At 36.9% G+C, this 22,417-nt stretch overlaps 1 protein-coding gene across 2 annotated transcripts in view; it reads left to right on the top strand.

The window, feature by feature from the left end:
- The window catches only part of PIK3C2G (phosphatidylinositol-4-phosphate 3-kinase catalytic subunit type 2 gamma), a 335,075-nt gene that overhangs the window by 121,663 nt on the left and 190,995 nt on the right, over positions 1–22,417 (top strand). For both annotated transcript variants that reach the window (XM_024733232.1, XM_024733233.1), the window contains one exon: positions 1,678–1,772. In XM_024733232.1, the coding sequence (XP_024589000.1) occupies positions 1,678–1,772 (95 nt within the window). The remainder of the gene's footprint in view (positions 1–1,677; positions 1,773–22,417) is intronic.

A 22,417-nucleotide genomic window follows, 5' to 3' on the forward strand; every position in this document is an offset into this window, starting at 1 on the left:
AAGGTGTTTAAAAAAAATACTTTCCAAGACATAATCTAATCCTACCCTGCTGATTATTTTCTGGAATCATGTTATTTTTGTTATGCATTCTTTTATTAGAATCAAACAGGCTATATTAAAGAGCAATAAGAATGGACTTTAAGACCATAATGAAAACAGAATGTATGGCTTATAGCTAGAAATCAAATAAGATACAGACCCAGAGGTACTGCAAACCACAAGCCGTAACAATGCAGGTAGGTTTCAAGAAGAGAGTTCAAAATAATGCAGTATGCACCAAAAATATTGCCTACCTCCTAGATGGTGAGGCAGGATGCAGGTGGAAACTGTAGCAGTAGACAGAGTGAGCAGGGAGTTTGGAAGCAAGGACGGCAATTCAAGATCAATAAGTAGTTACTGGGTTCAGAAAGAAATCACAGGGAAATCTGAAAAGAAAGCTAAAAGACAAGCGCGGAAATAAATTCCGAGACATCTCTCCTGGTCATATGCTCATAGGATATGTTCACTATAAGGGCATGAACACAACCCACGGTCTAGTCAGTCCAGTATTAGCATGTAAATTAAAGAAGCCCGCAACTGCAGTTTAAGACAACACACATTATGGCCTTTATATGTTCAGACAACATTCAGAGATTATGCAAATTTTCTAAAATCATCTTTGACATTCTCACACTTTGGGAATTCATAAATGTCCCCATCCTTGAGGATGGTTAGCATACTGAGGTGTTTCTTCAGGTGTGCGTTAAATGAATGTTGTATCCACCTTTTTCTGCTGTCTATATTGTGATATAAAACCTGGCTTAAACTCTGTGTGTGTGTGTGTGTGTGTGTGTGTGTGTGTGTGTGAGAGAGAGAGAGAGAGAGAGAGAGAGACTTAAATGGCTTACTGGGCAACAAACCATAGAAGCTTTGCTTCTCAAGCAGGAATACGCATTTTTAGGAAGATAGGAAGAAAACCTGACTTTCGTTTTCACAACTTATTCAGATTCCTGAGATGATGGGGGCCCAGATACTTACTGACTGCCCATGGTGAAGTCCCTATAGAGTGTGGGTGGAGGTCTGAATTCGGTCCAGAAGGAGATCAAAGGTTGCTTTTGATGATTGTGTTTCCCACCAGGTTGGGTATACTAGAAAACATTAGAAAGTTGTTCCCAGTGCAGATGAAGGCATGGGAGATTTGGGGATGGGTGAATTATGAACAGTCAGCTTTGAAACCTATAAGGAAAGCTTCAAAGCCTTCAGATTAATACTCAGTTGGTGATTTCAGTTAAGGCTTTGAGTGTGTATTAATTTCATCTCCAAAAGAAGAGAAACATCTACTGCTTAATAATGCCATTTTTATATCCAAGACACTGTTCATGATATTATTTTTTGTGCCAAGATTCTCTTCCTAGGCATGGTTGAACTCCACCAACAACCTGCTCCTATTTATTATCCTGTGATACTAAAGCAAAAATAAGGAAAGGAAGCAGACTACACACCCCCAATTGTGTGTTGTGTGTATGCTCTGTTATTAGTTATACACCAGCTAATAAAGCTATCAAATATAAACATTTTGTTAAAACATTGATGCTGTTTTCCCTGTCTTTCTCAAGACTCTTAGGTCCCTTTGTATTTGCTATAATTTTGTTACTGAGGAAAAAAAAAAAAGGAAACTAATTGTATCTCTTATTTCAGGCTGTCAAGTTTGAATGGAACCTTGAAAGTCCTCTAGTGCAACTTCTGTTACACCGCTCACTGCAAAGCATCCAGATTGCCCATCGTCTTCACTGGTAAGATTAACCAAAATAGGTTAGAATACCTTTTTTTTTTATTGTCAACTTTTCTCTGTGGGGCAGCTTTCCCTTGTAATTGATACAAACTTACACTTAAAATTCAGCCAAATTTGAGTCTTTGTCAAGGTTATTTTTATTTATGAGTAAGATTTAACTGTCATCATCTTCAAAATCTTCCTTTCATACCGTTGCTGCTCTTTAAATCCAACCAGAATTTTAAATCTGGATGATACCTTTCCTATAGCTTTAAATCACAAGGTCTACGTGTGATCACGTCTACTTGCTTAATATTTCAATATAAAATCTAGTTATAAGACTGTGTATGTTTTGGAAGAATGTATGCTTTAAAAGAAATTTCTGTACAATATTAGTTATAAACAGTGGGGTCTAAAGACCAATATGTGCTCTTTGAGTTAAAAATTCCTACAGCACTGGGCTTCCCTGGTGGCGCAGTGGTTGAGAGTCCGCCTGCCGATGCAGGGGACACGGGTTCGTGCCCCGGTCCGGGAAGATCCCACATGCCGCATAGTGGCTAGGCCCGTGAGCCATGGCCGCTGGGCCTGCGTGTCCAACAGCACTAAACTTTTCCCAAAGCATAAATTTTGAATATTATTAGTGGAGAAGTCAGACTTATTTAAGAGATACCAGAATTCCTCATCATAACCTGCTCCTGATCCTACTGAACAAGCTATTCTTTGGATGCTGTTCTCCCTACTTTTATTATAACATTGTAAATTCACACAAAAATTTTAGCAATTACAGATGTCAGTGACCTAAGGATGAAATTGAATCTATCCTTTGTCCTCACATATGTATAACAAGCATCATTTATTGGCTTCAATTGCTAGTAGAGAACTTTAATAAGAAAAAAAGGAAGTCAATATCATTTTTGAATATCATGTTTTTCTGCTTCAAAGAACCTTACTCGTGTTGATATCACTCTTCCCATGAAAATGACTCAAGGATTTCATAGCAAAATAGAAATACAAGGAATTGTCAAGCACTAATATTTGATTTGCTGCTGAATTTCATTTCAAATTCCTAATAGAAATGCTAGGACATTTTCCTCTAGTATGTCAGTATAATTAGTCATCAGATACATTGGCAAACAGTGGGCCTTTCACTAAATAGACTCTCTTATCCAGCTCTGAGTTGAGTCTTATTCCCTACCATTTTTCGATCAGCTACTTTGGTGGGAAGTTAAGTGGATACACTTGTTGGTGATTCACTGTCATAATAAAGCCAGAACTCCATTAACCCCAATGTTTATTTCCCTTAAAGCTTCACTTTTTTTCACTTTTCACTTTTTTAACATATGTTTATTCAAATGAAGGCATATTAAAAAATAGAATGACCACCTAACAATCTTGATATAAAATATTTGAACCAAAACATAATATAAAATATATAAAGTAAAAAAGCATATAGAAAGATAATTTTAAAAAAATAGAATAAAATATTAAGGACTTATCCTAATACATTGATTGTTATAATACTAATTCTAGAGCCACCTTAGTAAGTTCTTCATCTGCTAAAAGGGTGTGAAAAGTGGAGTAATTTGAAAGACAACAGTGAGTGCAGAGTTGTCGATCAATGTCATATTTGCAGATTCACAATAAATACAATAATGTCACTGTTTCCAAAGAAGTTAGGAGGAAAGACTTCCTAAGTATGGTGCTCACCCTTATAAAAAAGAGAAAAACCAATAACAAAGCCCATTTCTCTTCTCACTGATTTAAGAGAGTAAGTTAGAAGGGCTAGAAAAGAATATAAGTTATAAATGGACTGCTTGTTTCTGAATGCTTAATTTGTGAAAATATGGAAAAGGAAAAGGAAAACATGGAGGGAAATATTTAATTACCCACATTCTTTTAAAGCTTAAATAAAAATTAAGAATCAGGCAAAATATCCTAAGCATCAAAGAACATTACATATATTTAGAATATATCTTGGAGTTAAAAAATAATAGCTGCTGGTGCATAGCATCATAGTTAGGGGACATTTGTTTGTAGAATATTGATTTTTTGTGTGTAGAATATTGAGTTAAAACTTTAAAGATGCAGCTCAGACCCTGCATAATACACTTAAAAATATTCTCAATATATCTTTCCTTAAAAAATGAAACAACAACAACAAAAGCCAATACCCTGTAATTTTAAAAAAAGATAGAGATCCATAAGATGATTTTTCTCCACTCGGGTGAGCTCCTGCTTCCTCATATTCAGCATGTTCAACACTGAACACAGCAACTTACCCTGCTCACTCAGGTCTTGGAGGCTTTTCTGGATCTTCCCCATTTCTCACGAATATGCCCAGTTGTTTACCAAGCCCTATAATCCTATACCTCCTAAATAGCTCTCCCTGCATCCACTGCTTCCACCTGTCACTGCCACTGATCAGAATGTTGCCTCATCAGATACTGAGTTATGAATAAACAGACTTGCACAGAAACCATCTTGACTACTTGCCATCACTGTGGGTAGCCTTCCTGAAAAGGGAAATTGACTTGGAATTACTGTTGGAAGGGTGATGTAGGATGAGTATCCCCTATTTTTCATGAAAAGGGAGTTAACAATAAGCTTTGGATTGGGAAGGTTTAAAAGCTTTCAATCACAATTTGCACCCTAAAAGGTGACTGTAAATGGGTACAGTAGCATTTGGAGTCCACAACTAGGAGGCCCCTCCCCCATCATATAACAATTTTAGAAACTTAAACTCAGTGCCCCTTTCCGTTTTGAATAAGAAACAAACAGCTGTCACTAGCTGGTAGTGAGATATTGGGTTGAATGGGGCTCCCCAAAAGATATACCTACATCTTAACTCCAAGAACCTGTAACTAAGACCTTATTTGGAAAAAGGGTATTTGAAGATGTAATTAAATTTAAAATCTTGAGATTAAATCATCCTTTATTATCAGGGTGGGTCCTAAATCCAATGACAAGTGTCCTTATAAGAGACAGAGGAGAAGATGCACACAAACAGAAAAGGCCATGTGGAGATGGAGTCAATACAGCCCAGAGCCAAGGATTGTCCAGGGTCACCAGAAGCTGGAAGAGGCAAGGAAGGATTTTCCCCTAGAGCCTTGAAAGGGAGTATAACCTATCTTGATTTCAAACTTCTGGTGTCCCAAACTGTGAGATTAATTTCTATTGTTTAAGCCATCAGTTAGTATTAATTTGTTATGGCAGCCACAGGAAATATATAGCAAGGAAAGGACTTTGTGAAGGGCTCTGACTAGATTGGCTCTGATGTCACATCATGCAGGAAGCTTTCCTTGACCCTTTCCCCAGGGTTGATTGAGCATTGAGTATTGCTCCCATGTTGTATCCCAGAGTATACTCTACATGACTCAGCAGATGTCGTGTCACACAACCTTAACACTTCTATTTCCCTGTCTGCATCCACTCCTGGTCCATATAGTGGCTAATGAGAGCAATCATGTCATACTCATCAGCATACTAATCACACCAATGTCTGGAACTCAAGAGGTGCTGAAAAAAATGTTTTTAAAATCACGAAACCATAGCAATTTCTCTAAGGCTGTCAATATTTTCACATGCTTGGAATTCGGTGCATTCTCAAAGGCACTGTTAGTGCTCTAGCCAAATCCCCTTTACCTGGCTGGTGGACCCATCTTGCAGTTTCAGTGAATATTGACTGACAACTGCCTCTTCTCTGGAGAGTTGTTCTCTGCTAACATAGCTACCTGGCCTGGGAAGTGGGAAATCTTTAAGGTACAATTTACATTCCAGAACCTCCCCAGGGATGAATCAAAGCTAGATGACCTCTTGGTTAACTCCTTCCCCTCCCCTACAATGCTTCTCTTACTTCCTTAAAGGTTTTTTTCCTAAAGAGCACTCCTTCAGTAAATCACATACACCTTAATTCCTGTCTCATAGTGTGTTCTAGGGAAGCTTACCTAAGATAAGCATTTCTTTATTGAAGAAAAAGAATTTAAATATGTGTATTTTAAAAATTGGAGCATCAGTATGCTAGGGATGTGTCACGAATGGACAGCAGTATTGCAGTCTTTCATACTCCTAATACTAGTTTGATTGAATGAGCTCCAAGAGAACCATTTTGAATCAAAATCTGTATAAATTGTTTTTTAAGGCCTGTCCTACAAAACTCTGAAAGCATTCCCTTCAAAGTGTGGGGTTAACCTGAGATGAAACACACATTTGCAAACTCTCTAAGTGCAGCAATTTTTTTCTGTTTTATTCACTGATATAGCACAAGCACCTAGGGCAGTACTTGGCACTTGATAAATATTAAATAAATTTTTACTGAATGAATGAATAGGACAAAGTTGCCCAACTGGGTACATGCAGACTTGTGACATAAGAGGGCTGTTTGAGCAGTCAGTGCGTCTTGATGCCAAACAGATTTGGCACGACTAGAACGATGTCAGGACATTGGCCCAGTCAGGTACAAGGCGATGCATATCACTAGTGAAGTCAAAACTGGATTGGAGGGGGCTTCCCTGGTGGCGCAGTGGTTGAGAGTCCGCCTGCCGATGCAGGGGACACGGGTTCATGCCCCGGCCCGGGAAGATCCCACATGCCGCGGAGCTGCTGGGCCCGTGAGCCATGGCCACTGAGCCTGCGCGTCCGGAGCCTGTGCTCCACAACAGGAGAGGCCACAACAGTGAGAGGCCCGCGTACCGCAAAAAAAAAAAAAAAAAAAAAAAAAAAAAAACTGGATTGGAGGGAGAATGTGAGCAGAAGTCAGGGACTAACCTGAGTCAGGAATTAAGGCCTGAAAAACAAGCTGATGCAATGTCTGCTGGACCAGTTGGAAGAACCATGGAGTGAATTAAGGCCATGGTGTCTCTGGGATCACGAGGACTTTCCAAGGTGGCTCATGATATTAAAGGACTACATGAGCTTTAGTATACTATGCATAAAATTGAGATGTTGCAAAATCTGCCCATTCATTTTCTCAACAATCTAAACTTATCTAGAATTTTGGGGCAATTTCTCAAATCAGGGACTACTCTAAATAAAGCAAAATAATGTGGAAATTTTGCATCATATGATTTGAAGTCCTATGTTCCCCTCACCCCCTTTCCTAAATATGTCTCCCCAGTGTCTGAAATTCTCTCATTAACAAGTCACTCCTTTAGGTTAACATTGTTCCCTCCCAGAATTTCTCTTCTCATGTAAAAAGTATATATATTCAGAACATAATGCTTATGATGAATTAGTTTATCATTTGTTCATTTATGTGACAAATGTTGAGATGTTAGACATTGTTGAACTATTAAGGATATGGGAATAAAATCTAAAAAAGAGTGGATATATGTATATGTGTAACTGTTTCACTTTTCTGTACAGCAGAAACTAACACAACAGCTTAAAGCAACTATACTCCAATAAAAATTAATTTTAAACAAAAGCATAGACTAGAATGGTCCTTGCCTAAAGAAGCTCACAAGCTAACAACACATTAGCATCCAGGCAGCAGGAAAAAGCCCACAGGCTGTGTGGCAGGGACAGAGTAGAAGGAGTAAGCTGACAACAGATTCTGTCCATTTTACAGTTTTGCCCATGACCTGTTCCAAATATAAGGCAGAGAGGCAAGTCTGGCCATCAAGTAAATTAAAAAGGCTCAACTGAGCTCCCATTCTGTCAGAGTTAAATACTGTTAAAGGCATACACATGAATATATAAAGCAGGTAAATGCTCTCTCTGCTTTGATGTCTGGAACACTCCCTGAAGTGAGAGTAAAGAGCTGTACTTTAGGGAGTTACTGCGGTATAATAGGGCACGCATGATACAAAATCAGGAGGTTTTAAAGCCTCCATCCTTTACCTTCTAGAATCATTGTATTGCTACTAATTCACCTTTTTACCTTTACAGTTTAATAAATAATAAATTATTGCTTCACTTTTTTGTAAGGGGAAGATATGTCTTGTCATTTAATATTGATCTGTTATAATCATCTTTCACCCTGTCATTCTCAGAAAAGTATACACCAGATAAAATCCGTACAATGAGCAACTCACTAAACTAATGAGAGATTTTCTCTACTCCAACCAACCTGAAAAAAAAAGTGATGGCTATTTGTAAGAAAGTTTACATTTTACATAATAATCTGTAAAATTCATTAGCACAGTTTTCTAGTTAAGGTGTAATATAAGAACAATTGTTTTTGTCTGTTTTATTTTTATTTTACATAATAGAGGTTATATGTAGTTCCTTTAGTAAAAAAGATTTATTAAAAAGCAGAATACAATTTTTAAGTTATTTTCTAATATCATTTAAGTCTTATTACTCCTATTAAATGTATATGAAAATAGAGTCTGATACAAAGCTCTTCCATAGATCCATGCAAAAACCAGGAACAGAGCTCCACCTTAAATGTATCCCTAGTTTAAATTATTTTCCCTTTAAATTCTTCTATTTTGTTAAAAAAGTGAAGAGTTGTAAAAATGCACATTTTGGATATACGTACTGACCTCAAATGTTGGAACTCAGACATCTGGCCTTTGGGAACTAAACTTTCTAATCCAGTGTCTCGCAATTTTTCGTTATAATAGCCACATGCAATTACATCATTGCTTCCTTAGGTAGTAATCTGGTTTCCTTATAATAATATCAGCTCCTCACAGTTTATGTTACAGATTTGGGTTAAGACCTTGAAAAACATCATTATACTGCTTAAGTTTTGTTGTTTCTCAATGAAGAAGAGCAGGAAAATGATCTGGATTGGTGATAAGGAATAGGAACGTATCAGCATGTTGATGGTACTGGACCCAGATAAAGAAAGGGAGAGAAGCAGAGCGTCACGTCGAAGATGTTTTTAGGTACCAGGTCTAGAAGTAGCACACACCACTTCAGCCTGTATTCCATAGGTGAGAAGTCAGTAAGAAGGCCCCACCCACTGCAAGGGAGTATAGGAAAGCAGACCAGGTGTACATCTATATACAGAAGCAAAATGCTGTTGGATCTGGTAAACCCAGAGCAGGGTCTGCCACAGAGGTAAAAGCCATATAGATGACTCAAGAAATTTGGCCATTAAGTGATAAAGAGGACTTGAAAAGAAAATCAGTACTCACCTTTACATGTATTAATTGGCTTTCTTTTCAAAAACTGAAATTGTCTCAACAGATAAAAAATACTACTACCTAACTACCTGATTAAGAATCATCATTTTGACAGACATCCTCTAAAAGTGGCTTTTCTCTAACAATTCTATAAATATTTCCAAGAGATTTAACCTGTAGGTACATTTTGTAACCATTTTACCTGGAGGGCTCATTATTAAGATATTTATGTAGCTTGGTGGGTACTGGTAGCTTAGCTCAAGAGGTCCAAAATTGAATCAAACATTTTTACTCTCTACTCTTTCAATCCTTGCCCCTACCATTCCCAAACTGTCTTTTTTATATGCAGTGTCCTGGTTTATGCTCACGAGCAAATCATCCAACATAGAAAATCTGGGAGGCATTTTTCTTACCCAGCAATCTTCCTCATTCAGCAGTCCTTAAGTCCTAACTGTTGTTTCTCAAAAATATATTTTGATTTGTCCTTTTTCTATCTCCATGGCCAGCACCTTATCTCAAGCCTTTAGTGTTACCTAATTGGACTATAGCCTCCTAATTGTTTTTCTTCCCTTCCATTCTTTCCTGTTTTCAGCCCATCCATCCTTCACACTGCTCTGAGAAAAATCTTTGTGTAATGCCACTTGATCCCTACTCATAAAATAGGCTCTAGTTCCTAGGGAACCCCCAGCTGGCTATCATAATTCCAGTCACCTTTTTCTGCTTACAGGGTTTAGAATTATTAGACTATGACATTAATCTCTTCTCCCTTAATATGACCTTGCAGTAGATTTTCATGATCTCAACTCCATCTACCTCCCATCCCATCTTATATTGTTTTCTACAACCAAACATAGTCTTTTCTATTCTCAAGTAGTTACTCAAATTTTCAGAGGTCTTTCATGCCTTGATGACTATGTGTATTGCATTTCCCTCTGCTTGAAATGCAGCTGTCCTGTTGTTTACCCAGAGTCTTTTAGGACTCAACTCAAATTTTTATCCTCTTTGAAAATGTCTCCAACCTCAACTCTTATACACACTGCCAATGCGCTTATTAACATTTTGCATACTTTCATTTACTTCACCGTTTCCCTTTTCTTTAAGACACTTTGGGCTGCAAGAAACAGAAAATCCTGATTCAACTGGTTTAAAAGATATGAAAAATTAATTATCTCACATAACAAGAAGTTTGCTAGTAGGGTGGTTCGGGAGTTTATTATTGGGGCAGCTGCCTGATTTTGTGATAAACTCAGTTTCTTTGATCTTTCTGCTCTGTCATCCTTAGTGTGTTGACTTGTCTTTAGTTCATTTCACATCATGGTTACAAGAAGACTGCCATAGTTGGTATCATATGCATACATGACACCATACAACAAAAGAAAAGGCACTGATCCCTCTCCAACAAGAAAAGTTTTCTATAAATTCCATAGTAGAGTTAACTTCCTATATTATTTGCCAGAATTGGGCTGCATGTCATCCTGAACCAATAACCTAATTAGATGGCAAATGAGTGAGTTGGCTCACCCAGTTGATTAGAATATTGAGAATCTATCTGTAAACTGGTCATCTTCTCTGAAGGTTATGATACCTGAACAAAATCAGATTCTTTATTCAGGTGTGAAGGGGAGAATAGATTTGGTATAGATAAAACCCTATGTTCCCTTTCTGGACTGTGAGGCTCTATCCTGACCATCCATCCTTAACACAGAACATTGCACGTAGTACATATTATTGGCACTCAGTAAGTACTTGAATGAAGTTTAAAAAATAATCATGCCACATACATTTGTACTGCCTACAGGTTAACTTACCTGGACCACTGCATTTTAAAACAGCAAGCAATCAGCCCAAGTCATACTATACTAAATGTATAGAGTTGGCCATTGGTATTCTGATAATCACTTTTGCTCCCTCTAAATAATAGACTCCCCTATTGCTCTGGAATTGGGGGAAGTTGATCTAAATGACTTATGGAAAAATATGAGAGTATGGAATAAATTTTTTGAAGAGGTATCAGGTGTTACTGATTGGGTCCATAGTGTGAGGTGCTTTTACTGACTTAACTATGCTGTTTTTTTAAAACCCTGATTGAAAATGAAAGGCTGTATCTAGTGATTTGGCAAGAAGTGTCTTATGGGGAGACCCTGCCAAGCAGTCAATTACGAACTTTTAAAATATAATTTTCTGTATTGAGACTTTCTATGAGGTTTGGGGAATTACTGAACAGTTTCTGATTTTTGCTGGCTCCTATATTCTCAAGGGTTTTTTTGTTTGATTGTTTGTTTATTTGTTTTTCTGGACTGTGAAGATTCTTAGTTCTTTTTATTTTGGGTCAGTTACTGAGTAAGTCCTTTCTTACCAGGCCCTATTTACTTCCTATCTTTGCTCATCAAAGATCACTCTTTGAAAAGGTTGAATGGAGATTTTTCTTGCTTTTCTTCTAACTCAATTTTCTACTTCATTTGTGTACAGTTATGGTAGTTACAACAGAAAGACAATTACTTTATTTTCCTTGTCTAAAGAGCTTCACGTGTGTTGCTTTTATCTGCAAGAAAATCTAGACTTGGATACTTCAATTAAATATTTGTCATGTTTAATAACTTAGAATTCTTGTTCTTGTTTTGGCATGTATGATTCATTTTTGACCAAAGATGAGTGAACAGCTTGCACAAATAGTGTTTGTCTTCAGACTTAACAGTCTGCCTGGTACACTAACCACTCTTGACAGAATGGCAAATAATTGGTGTCTCTTGCTTGAGTTTAGTCATCTGATGTTGTTAAAGGAAGGAATCCTAATGTATGCATCACTTTCCTTTTTAAATTGGGCACTGTGTATATATGGTTCCTAAGGTACTGTAAATGTCATTAATTTACCAAAATGATGGAACTTTTATTATTTTCTTCTAAGTAAAATTTAACATCACTTTTAGAGAGGCTGCTGCTCAGTAAACTGTTGACATAAATTGATGACTGAAAATATCACAAGACTCAATCTAGAGCTTCAGTTACCAGATGTAGCAGCAGCTGAACAAGTAGACCAGGGAACTTCAGGGAACAGAGACAGGAAATTGCATAAGAAGTATACTGAGGAAAGAGAGTATTATGTTAGTCGTCCGTTCTTTCATTCATCTATTCTCCGAGGTTTTTTTTTGAGTGTCTATTATATACATAATTTATAGTTATTTTGTGAAAGGAATGGAAAATATAAACAAATTATAATAAACATTGTTTAAGTAATGTGGTTTCTTAAACCCTCCTAGCTATTTCAGGCAGTTACTAGAGATGCTGGAGTTTATTTTTCAACTCTGTTGTCTCGACAAATTAATTATAAACATTTCACTCAATGATTTTTAAGTCCTCTTTGACTGGATTATGAAACCAAATTCAGTGTGTTCATTCACATTTATTCATTCTTGGGAAGAGTTGTGCTAAGTGTGCAGAGAACCCCATCCCAGGATCAAGGAGCTTCATGAACTGAATTGGTGACCAGATGGTGACTTGGATAATCCTTCGGAATATTTTACTGTCATTTCTCTGCTATGGAGACTAGAATACTAAGGTTTATCAGCTCTAGTATGGCTCTGACTTGGAGAGTATTACTAAAAATTCTCATCATTCAACTCTCTGTTTTCAATACTTGTTCTTGTCATGACAGCATTGCCTTATGGTAGACATGTTATAATATGATTAATGCTGAATAATATGCTAGTCGTTTCAAATACTCTTTCATTAATTCAAACAACTCTGTTATCTCCACTTTTCAGATGAAAAAAATACCACTCAAAAGGCTAAATATGCAAAGCTACTAAGTAGAAGAGCCAAAATTTGACCCTGCACCTCATCCATTATGATCTGCCAAGCCACTTAAATATTATAAAAGATATAACAATAACAATAAAAGGCAGAATAATGTCATAGGAAGAGAACAAGGTTTGGAGGAAAATGTACTTGAATAGAAATTCCAACTCAGGTCTCTACTAGCTGAATGGTCTCGGAAAAATTACTTAACCTGCCTGATCTTTTTCATAATCTGTAAAAGAAATATAATTGTGCCTAATTGTTGTTAAAATTAATTGAGATCATATATATCAAGATCCTTGATATATATTTAGTACATCTAAAGGGTGTATTTTTTGAGTCATTTAGAAAACATAAGAATTCAATTAGAAACATAAAATTACTGTTCCCAAGTCTATATCACTAATTAATAATTGCATTGAATTTAGATCTTGGATTGTTGTCATTTGGCTCCTCACTCCTACCATTGTTCTTTTTTTCTTTTTTTCCAATTCAAATTTATAATTGAAATTTAATAATAGAATTTGAAATGCATGGAAGTGGGATGAGAAAAATCATTGTGTAGACAAATTAGTTTAGAGACCTGTTGAGAAAAGTATCTTGAAACATTTTAAGTGTCAGAAAAAGTTGGGAGTATGTGCATCATTTATTTTCAGAGAAATTTAACAGACAAAGGAATCTAGCAACATTCACAGATTGCCTGTTGATACATGCTTTTACGTTTCAACAGCCAACATCTGTATCACTCACATCACTTAACTGTCTGCTAGCACAATTCAGAAGAAGAAGATATGAGTAAAAATTTTCATCAATCCTTTGGTTATTTTAAAGGATTATGACTGTGAACTACAAATGCAAAATTGTACCACTTAAGAAGTTGGGAATTTCAAAGGCAAAGAACTAAAGAACCCCTTACAACAGCAGGAGAATGGATGACTAAAATGCTGCTAAACCTTCCACACTAGGAAAACATTGTAGACTATCCAAGAAAATATAGGAAATCACTGAAACATCTCATGAAATGGGGAAGAAAATGTGATTGGTGGTTGTCATAATTTAGTCAGATTTTTAAATCTTGAATGACATTCATTTGGTATAAAATGTCTATAATAAACATTATTACTGAGCATGTGACAAAAATGAGATCGTTTGTTCTAGAGGTAAAATAGCACCATTTATGTAGGTTTCACTTTCAGGGTTATAGCTGGCAATTCCTTCCAATTGGTTAATGACAAGTGAAGATTGGATACTTCTCTTTTCTCTTTCCTGTAACCAGGAGCCTTAGCAATGACTATCCTGAAGAAATTATTGTTATTCCTATATATAGATTAAAGTTAGGTCCAACAGGTGCTCCAAATTCTGCATGACACTATACCTATCATTTCTGGTATTTTATACTGAAGCATCTGGGGATCTCTGATATGACATATGAAGCATTTTTGGTCCTGGGCAATTGACTTAAAATTTCTGAGCTTCCATTTCCTTATCTGCAAAATAAGAATAAAATACTTGCCATAAGTAAGTAAATAAAATACTTACCATAGTACAGGACCTGTCATTATAGCTACTTAATAAATATATGTTGAATAAGTCAATAATTGAAATAATTGAGATTTTTGAGGGTGAAATGACATAAAATTATGCAATATTCCTTGTACACCTCCTAGCCTTAACAAATATTTCTTCTTCTGGCTTCCCTTCTTTTCCTTTTTTTAAAATCAAATGATGATATTTTATTTGTTGGAATATAGCACTCCCCAACTGAAGTATTTTATCAGATAAGTGGGCATATATCTGTAACTCTGTGGTCTAGTTCACACACATTTCACCTAAGTGTAAATGGGAAAACTATGTACATGGGAAAACTTCTGGGGTGCCATTCCTCGTGTTTCTCACTATCCCACATCTTACCACCATTCTGGATGGTTTCGTTTCTAAATGGATGATTCAGCTAAAAACCCCGAGCCTCAAGAACCCTTGACATCCTTTTTCACCAATAAATTTTAGAACCTTCACACTTCAGTAACTCCTTTCCATGGCTACATATTAAATCTTGTCATCACTAGGAATGGCACCTCATCTAAGTTTTAAACTTAGAAATCTAGTATATTAACCTTTTCACATTTTGACTTTACTGCACATACTAAACCTGGTGTTCAGTGTCAATAGAAACTCTACTCCCTTCTTCAGGCGCATCCAACCACTCATAGTTTGACTTACCTCTCAATTTTCCTATCCACTCATTTCTGTATCTGGGTTAATTTCCTCCATCACCCTCTATATCTACCAAGTCACTTAAAAAATGTCTCATGAATTAGTACCCTTCTCTCCATCTCCACTAAAACCTTAGCTTAGGACATCATCATTTCCTTACTAATAGTGCTATTGTTTATTAATTCATCTACCCAATTCGGTGATTCAAAAATGTCTGTAAGATAAAGATCAAATTCATTAATCCTAAACTATATATAATGACCCATAAGATAAATTTTATTTTATTATCAATATCAGGAAAGCTTGTGCTTCTCCAAAACAACCAGTTTGTTTTTAACATATGAAAATGTTGGCTCTCTTAACTCACAAGGTAATAGTTAATAGTTTAGGATCCACATCAATATACCTGGATGCAAAACCTGGTTTTCTACTATTTTCTAGGTGTCTGACTTCCAGCAAGTTACTTCAATTTTATAAGACCAGTTTTTCTCAGGCATTAAAAATGATAATAATAATATTTACTTTCAGAAGGTTGTTGTGAGAATTAATGTAATATCAGATTTGGGAAGACAGAGTAGGAGAGCCTTGTGATATAGAGAATCCAACCAGGTGTCAGGCTTATATCTGTAAGAAATGTGATCCTATCCCATAGGAAGGCTTACTCATTAAATAGATAATTGTTAAGCACCTTCCTTAGTTAGGTCATACTGTAGTCTTCAGGGATACAGCAATGGATAAAACAGACAAAAATCCCTGCCCTTCCTTATGTAGCATTTGAGAGAAATAAGATATATATTTAAAAGATGTTGATATGAACTAGGGAGAAAAATGAAACCATCAGGAGATACAGGAATACAAGAGTCAGGGGAATTGCAGTTTTAAGGTAGAATAGCAAGGAAAGGCCTTATTTAAAAGGTGGTATTTGGAAAAAGACCTCAGTGAAGTACAAGAATGGATTATCTAAGTATCTAAAAGGAGAGGATAGCAGGAAGAGGAAATAGCATACTCAAAGTATACTTGGGGTGGTAGAGAAAAAACAATGAGGCCAGTGTGGCTGGATTAACTTGAAAAGGTGGAAGAATAGTAGGAAATGAGGTCAGCTGGGAAAAAGGTGAAGGTGGGGGCAGGTTATGTAAAAATTTCTGCTGCACTGTTATAAGAATATTGGCTTTAAGTGAGATGAGAAGTCATCAGAGGGTTCTGAGAAGATGAAAGACATGATCTGGCTTATATTTTAACAGAATTATTCTGGGTGTTTTGTTGAAAATCGACTGAGAAAAAGTAATGGCAAGAACAAGAAACCAATTAGGAGACTAATGCAGTAATCCGGATGAGAGATCATAGTGTCTTAGACTAGGATATAGTAGCAGAAGGAGCGAGAAATGGTTGAATTCTAGATATATTCTTGAAAATAAAGCCAACAGAATTTTCTGATGGATTGAATGAGGAGTATAAGAGACACAAATTATGATACCAAGGCTGTTGCTTGAACAACTAAAAGAATAGAGTTTCAAGAGGGCATATTTCTAAGGGTGGGAAAAAGATATCAAAAGATCAATCTGGACCTATTAAAATCTGAAATAACTGCTGGACATCTTTATCTGGACTACAGATAAAAATGAGGGAATTATCAACACAAAGATGAGGTTTAAAGCTATTGGCAGAAATGATGTCATGGTCAAGCTAACATTTAAAAGTCAAAGAGATAAGGCAGAAGCAGAAATGAAGACAAAAAGAAGCAGAAGCAGTCAGAGATGTAAAAGATAAGCCAAGTGAGCATGGAGTCCTGCAACATTAAATAAAGTATAGAAATAAAGGTGGTATGATCAACTTTGTCAAGTGCTACTAATAGGTTAAGTAGCACTGAGATCATAGTAGCACCATGGAGATCATTGCAGGTCACTGAAAAAGCAGTTTGCAGTGCCGTGGAGATAAAAGCCATAGGAATAGATTCAAGAAATAATGGAAGGAGAGATATCAAAGATAATGATTTTAGGAGTTTTCCTGGGAAGGGGGAAGAGAAATGGGGTCACAAAAATGATCATTGTGGGTTTTCTTAGAATGTGAGAAACAACAGCTTTTTTATATACTGATGGGAAAAATCAAATAGAGAGGGCAACATTTATGAGACAAGAGAAAGTGGGAAATTTTCTGATGTGACATTATTAAGTAATGATAAGGAACAGAATCTATGGCACAAGAGGATTAATACACAGTGCATACAAAGTAACAGGAAAAAAAATGAGGAGTAGATAGGAACAGGTAGGTGGGTAGAGGTAGTGATACTTGCTTGTGGAATGAAGGAAACAAGACTGTCTTTGAATGGGGTAGTTGGTGTTGGAGGCTTGAGGAATGGGCCTACTTGAAATTACAGCTTATAATTAAAAAGAGGGACAACCAGCATGCTTGTGTGTTTTTCTCCCTGTCCAAGAAATAGGTGGAGAGCTGGATTTAACCAGAAATATTGTTTATCATAACATATGATGAAGCAAGAGAGGCAAGGAAATTGAAGGTATAGGCAAGAGAATGTTTCCCAAAAACTGGGTTTTCCTCTTGGTGGGTGTTGAGCCAAAAGACACAACCAAGCCAAAGATCAGGAGAAGGAAGGATTTATTATTACTTGCAGCACATAAGGAGAACACTGGGGATCTTACCCAAAGCAGTGTCTTCTTGAACAGTTGGAGAAGTATTAAGCTAAGGGTACATGCATATTCAAGAAGGGGCTTGGGTGAACAGTCTAAGCTTTAGTTGATTGAAGTCATGAGGGTCAGAAAAACCATCAACATCATCATCCCTTAGGGTCCAGTTGATCTGATGGTTGAGTGCTTCAGGCTAATCTTTACCATTAAAAGAGAACTGGGAGTCTTTACAACTGATATATTATCTTTGCTATTGTTACTTCATTTGCCTGATAACAGTCATTTGTTTCTGGATTCTTTTGCTCCCATAACATCATTAATTACTAGCCCTGTTAAACAGCAAGCATCATGGCCAGGCTTAGGTCACAAAATGGCTTAGACCAAAAATGGCTTCTCTTATGTCAAGAAAGCCATGCATTGTTCTCTTTCTCTGGGAACCCCCTACCCTGTCTGCTTACAATAGATGATAATGATAAACCGTAAACTATAAATTATACAAGGAAGTAAGTGAGGACATGAGCTAGGTTAAGGAGAGTAAAAAGAATTCACAAAGTATGGGGGCCTTGCAGACAAAAGATTGTAAGCACTGGAGTAATGGAAGTGATGCCACAAACTCGGCCTCTGTGCACCAGTGCCAAATCGAATCTCTGAGACAGAGTTTTGAGTGAAGTAGAAAAGAATAGCTTTATTGCTTTGCCAGGTAAAGGGGGACACAGTGAACTCATGCCCTCAAAAACTGTGTATCTCAACCTGGGAGGATTTGGTGAGGAGTTTTATAGCAACGGTTCAGGGCAGGGTTGCTTATAAGATTAGGGTGTATGCACGGCCTGCACTCCTTTAATCTGCTCTCAGGTAATCCTTTTTTTTTTTTTTTTTTAACCATCTTTATTGGGGTACAATTACTTTACAATGGTGTGTTGCTTTCTGTTGTATAACAAAGTGAATCAGTTATACATATACATATATCCCCATATCGCTTCCCTCTTGCATCTCCCTCCCTCCCACCCTCCCTATCCCACCCCTCTAGGTGGTCACAAAGCACCGAGTTGATCTCCCTGTGCTGTGCGGCTGCTTCCCACTAGCCATCTATTTTACATTTGGTAGTGTATATATGTCCATGCCACTCTCTCACGTTGTCCCAGATTACCCATCACCCTCCCTATATCCTCAAGTCCATTCTCTAATAGGTCTACGTCCTTATTCCCATCTTGCCCCTAGGTTCTTCATGACCATTATTATTTTTTTTAAGATTCCATAAGTCATATGGTAGTTCTGTATTTAGTTTTTGAAGGAAACTCCATACTGTTCTCCATAGTGGCTGTATCAATTTACATTCCCACCAACAGTGAAAGAAGGTTTTCTTTTCTCCATGCCCTCTCCAGCATTTATTGTTTGTAGATTTTTTCAAGATGGCCATTCTGATTGGTGTGAGATGATATCTCATTGTAGTTTTGATTTGATTATTTCTTTTTCTTCTCTGATTGCTGTGGCTAAAACTTCCAAAACTATGTTGAATAAGAGTGGTGAGAGTGGGCAACCTTGTCTTGTTCCTGAGCTTAGTGGAAATGGTTTCAGTTTTTTACCACTGAGAACGATGTTGGCTGTGGGTTTGTCATATATGGCCTTTATTATGTTGAAGTAAGATCCTTCTGTGCCAACTGTCTGGCGGGTTTTTATCATAAATGGGTGTTGAATATTGTCAAAACCTTTCTCTGCATCTATTGAGATGATCATATGGTTTTTTTCCTTCAGTTTGTTAATATAGTATGTCACATTAATTGATTTGTGTATATTGAAGAATCCTTGCATTCCTGGGATAAACCCCACTTGATCATGGTGAATGATACTTTTAATGTGCTGTTGAATTCTGTTTGCTAGTATTTTGTTGAGGATTTTTGCATCTATGTTCATCAGTGATATTGGCCTGTAGTTTTCTTTCTTTGTGATATCATTGTCTGGTTTTGGTAACAGGGTGATGGTGACCTCGTAGAATGAGTTTGGGAGTGTTCCTCCCTCTGCTATATTTTGGAAGAGTTTGAGAAGGATAGGTGTTAGCTGTTCTCTAAATGTTTGATAGAATTCACCTGTGAAGCCATCTGGTCCTGGGCTTTTGTTTGTTGGAAGATTTTTAATCACAGGTTCAATTTCAGTGCTTGTGATTGGTCTGTTCATATTTTCTGTTTCTTCCTGGTTCAGTCTTGGAAGGTTGTGCATTTCTAAGAATTTGTCCATTTCTTCCACGTTGTCCATTTTATTGACATATAGCTGCTTATAGTGATCTCTCATGATCCTTTGTATTTCTGCAGTGTCAGTTGTTACTTTTCCTTTTTCATTTCTAATTCTGTTGATTTGAGTCTTCTCCCATTTCTTCCTGATGAGTCTGGCTAATGGTTTATCAATTTTGTTTATCTTCTCAAAGAACCAGCTTTTAGTTTTATTGGTCTTTGCTCTCATTTCCTCCATTTCTTTTTCATTTATTTCTGATGTGATCTTTATGATTTCTTTCCTTCTGTTAATTTTCGTTTTTTTTGTTGTTGTCGTTCTTCTTCTTTCTCTAATTGCTTTAGGTGCAAGGTTAGGTTGTTTATTTGAGATGTTTCTTGTTTCTTAAGATAAGATTGTATTGCTATAAACTTCCCTCTTAGAACTGCTTTTGCTGCATACCATAGGTTCTGAGTCATGGTGTTTTCATTGTCATTTGTTTCTAGGTATTTTTTGATTTCCTCTTTGATTTATTCAGTGATCTCTTGGTTATTAAGTAGTGTATTTTTTCGCCTCCATGTATTTGTATTTTTTACAGATTTTTTCCTGTAATTGATATCTAGTCTATAGCATTGTGGTCAGAAAATTACTTGATATGATTCCAATTTTCTTAAATTTACCAAGGCTGGATTTGTGACCCAAGGTATGATCTATCCTGGAGAATGTTCCATGAACACTTGAGAAGAAAGTGTACTCTGTTTTTTGGAGATGGAATGTCCTATAAATATCAATTAAGTCCATCTTTTTTAATGTGTCATTTAAAGCTTTTGTTTCCTTATTGATTTTCATTCTGGATGATCTGTCCATTGATGAAAGTAGGGTATTAAAGTCCCCTACTATGATTGTGTTACTGTTGACATCCCCATTTATGGCTGTTAGTATTTGCCTTATGTATTGAGGAGCTCCTATGTTGGGTGCATAAATATTTAAAATTGTTATATCTTCTTATTGAATTGACCCCTTTATCTTTATGTAGTGTCCTTCTTTGTCTCTTGTAATAGTCTTTGTTGTAACGTCTATTTTGTCTGATATGAGAATTGCTACTCCAGCTTTCTTTTGATTTCCATTTGCATGGAATATCTTTTTCCGTCCCCTCACTTTCAGTTTGTGTGTGTCCCGACGTCTGCAGTGGGTCTTCTGTCGACAGCATATATACAGGTCTTGTTTTTTTATCCATTCAGCCAGTCTATGTCTTTTGGTTGGAGCATTTAATGCATTTGCATTTATGGTAATTATCGATATGTATGCTCCTATTACCATTTTCTTAATTTTTTTGTGTTTGTTATTGTAGATCTTTTCCTTCTCTTGTGTTTCCTGCCTAGAGAAGTTCCTTTAGCATTTGTTGTAAAGCTGGTTTGGTGGTGCTGAATTCTCTTACCTTTTGCTTGTCTGTAAATGTTTTAATTTCTCTGTCAAATCTCAATGAGATCCTTGCTGTGGAGAGTAATCTTGGTTGTAGGTTTTTCCCCTTCATCACTTTAAATATGTCCTGCCACTCCCTTCTGGCTTGCAGAGTTTCTGCTGAAAGATCAGCTGTTACCCTTGTGGGGATTCCCTCGTATGGTATTTGTTGTTTTTCCCTTGCTGCTTTTAATATTTTTTCATTGTATTGAATTTTTTTTTTTTTTTTTTTTTTTTTTTGCGGTACGCAGGCCTCTCACCACTCTGGCCTCTCCCGTTGTGGAGCACAGGCTCCAGACGCGCAGGCCCAGAGGCCATGGCTTACGGGCCCAGCTGCTCCACGGCACGCTGGATCCTCCCGGACTGTGTCATGAACCCGCGTCCCCTGCATCGGCAGGCGGACTCTCAACCACTGCGCCACCAGGGAAGCCCTGTATTGAATTTTTGATAGTTTGATTAATATGTGTCTTGGCATGTTTCTCCTTGGATTTATCCTGTATGGGACTCTCTGTGCTTCATGGACTTGATTAAGTATTTCCTTTCCCATATTAGGGAAGTTTTCAACTATAATTTCTTCAAATATTTTCTCAGTCCCTTTCTTTTTCTCTTCTACTTCTGTGACCCCTAAAAATTGAATGTTGGTGCATTTAATGTTGTCCCAGAGGTCTCTGAGACTGTCCTCAATTCTTTTCATTCTTTTTTCTTTATTCTGCTGTGCAGTAGTTTTTTCCACCATTTTATCTTCCAGGTCACTTATCCCTTCTTCTGCCTCAGTTATTCCACTATTGAGCCATTCTAGAGAATTTTTAATTTCATTTATTGTGTTGTTCATCACTGTTTGTTTGCTGTTTAGTTCTTCTAGGTCCTTGTTAAACATTTCTTGTATTTTCTCCATTCTATTTCCACGATTTTGGGTCATCATTACTATCATTATTCTGAATATCATTATTATTTTTCAGGTAGACTGCCTATTTCCTCTTCATCTGTTAGGTCTGGTGGGTTTTTAAGTTGCTACTTCATCTGCTGTGTGTTTCTCTGTCTTCTCATTTTGCTTAACCTACTGTGTTTGAGGTCTCCTTTTCGCAGGCTGCCAGTTCGTAGTTCCTGTTGTTTTTGGTGTCTGCCCCCAGTGGCTAAGGTTGGTTCAGTGGGTTGTGTAGGCTTCCTGGTGGAGGGAACTAGTGCCTGTGCTCTGGTGGGTGAGGCTGGATCTTGTCTTTCTGGTGGGCAGGATTGCATCCAGTGGTGTGTTTTGGGGTGTCTGTGACCTTATTCTGATTTTA

Source organism: Neophocaena asiaeorientalis, unplaced genomic scaffold (assembly GCF_003031525.2).
Source record: "Neophocaena asiaeorientalis asiaeorientalis breed wild unplaced genomic scaffold, Neophocaena_asiaeorientalis_V1.1 scaffold150, whole genome shotgun sequence".
Taxonomy (NCBI): Eukaryota; Metazoa; Chordata; class Mammalia; order Artiodactyla; family Phocoenidae; genus Neophocaena; species Neophocaena asiaeorientalis.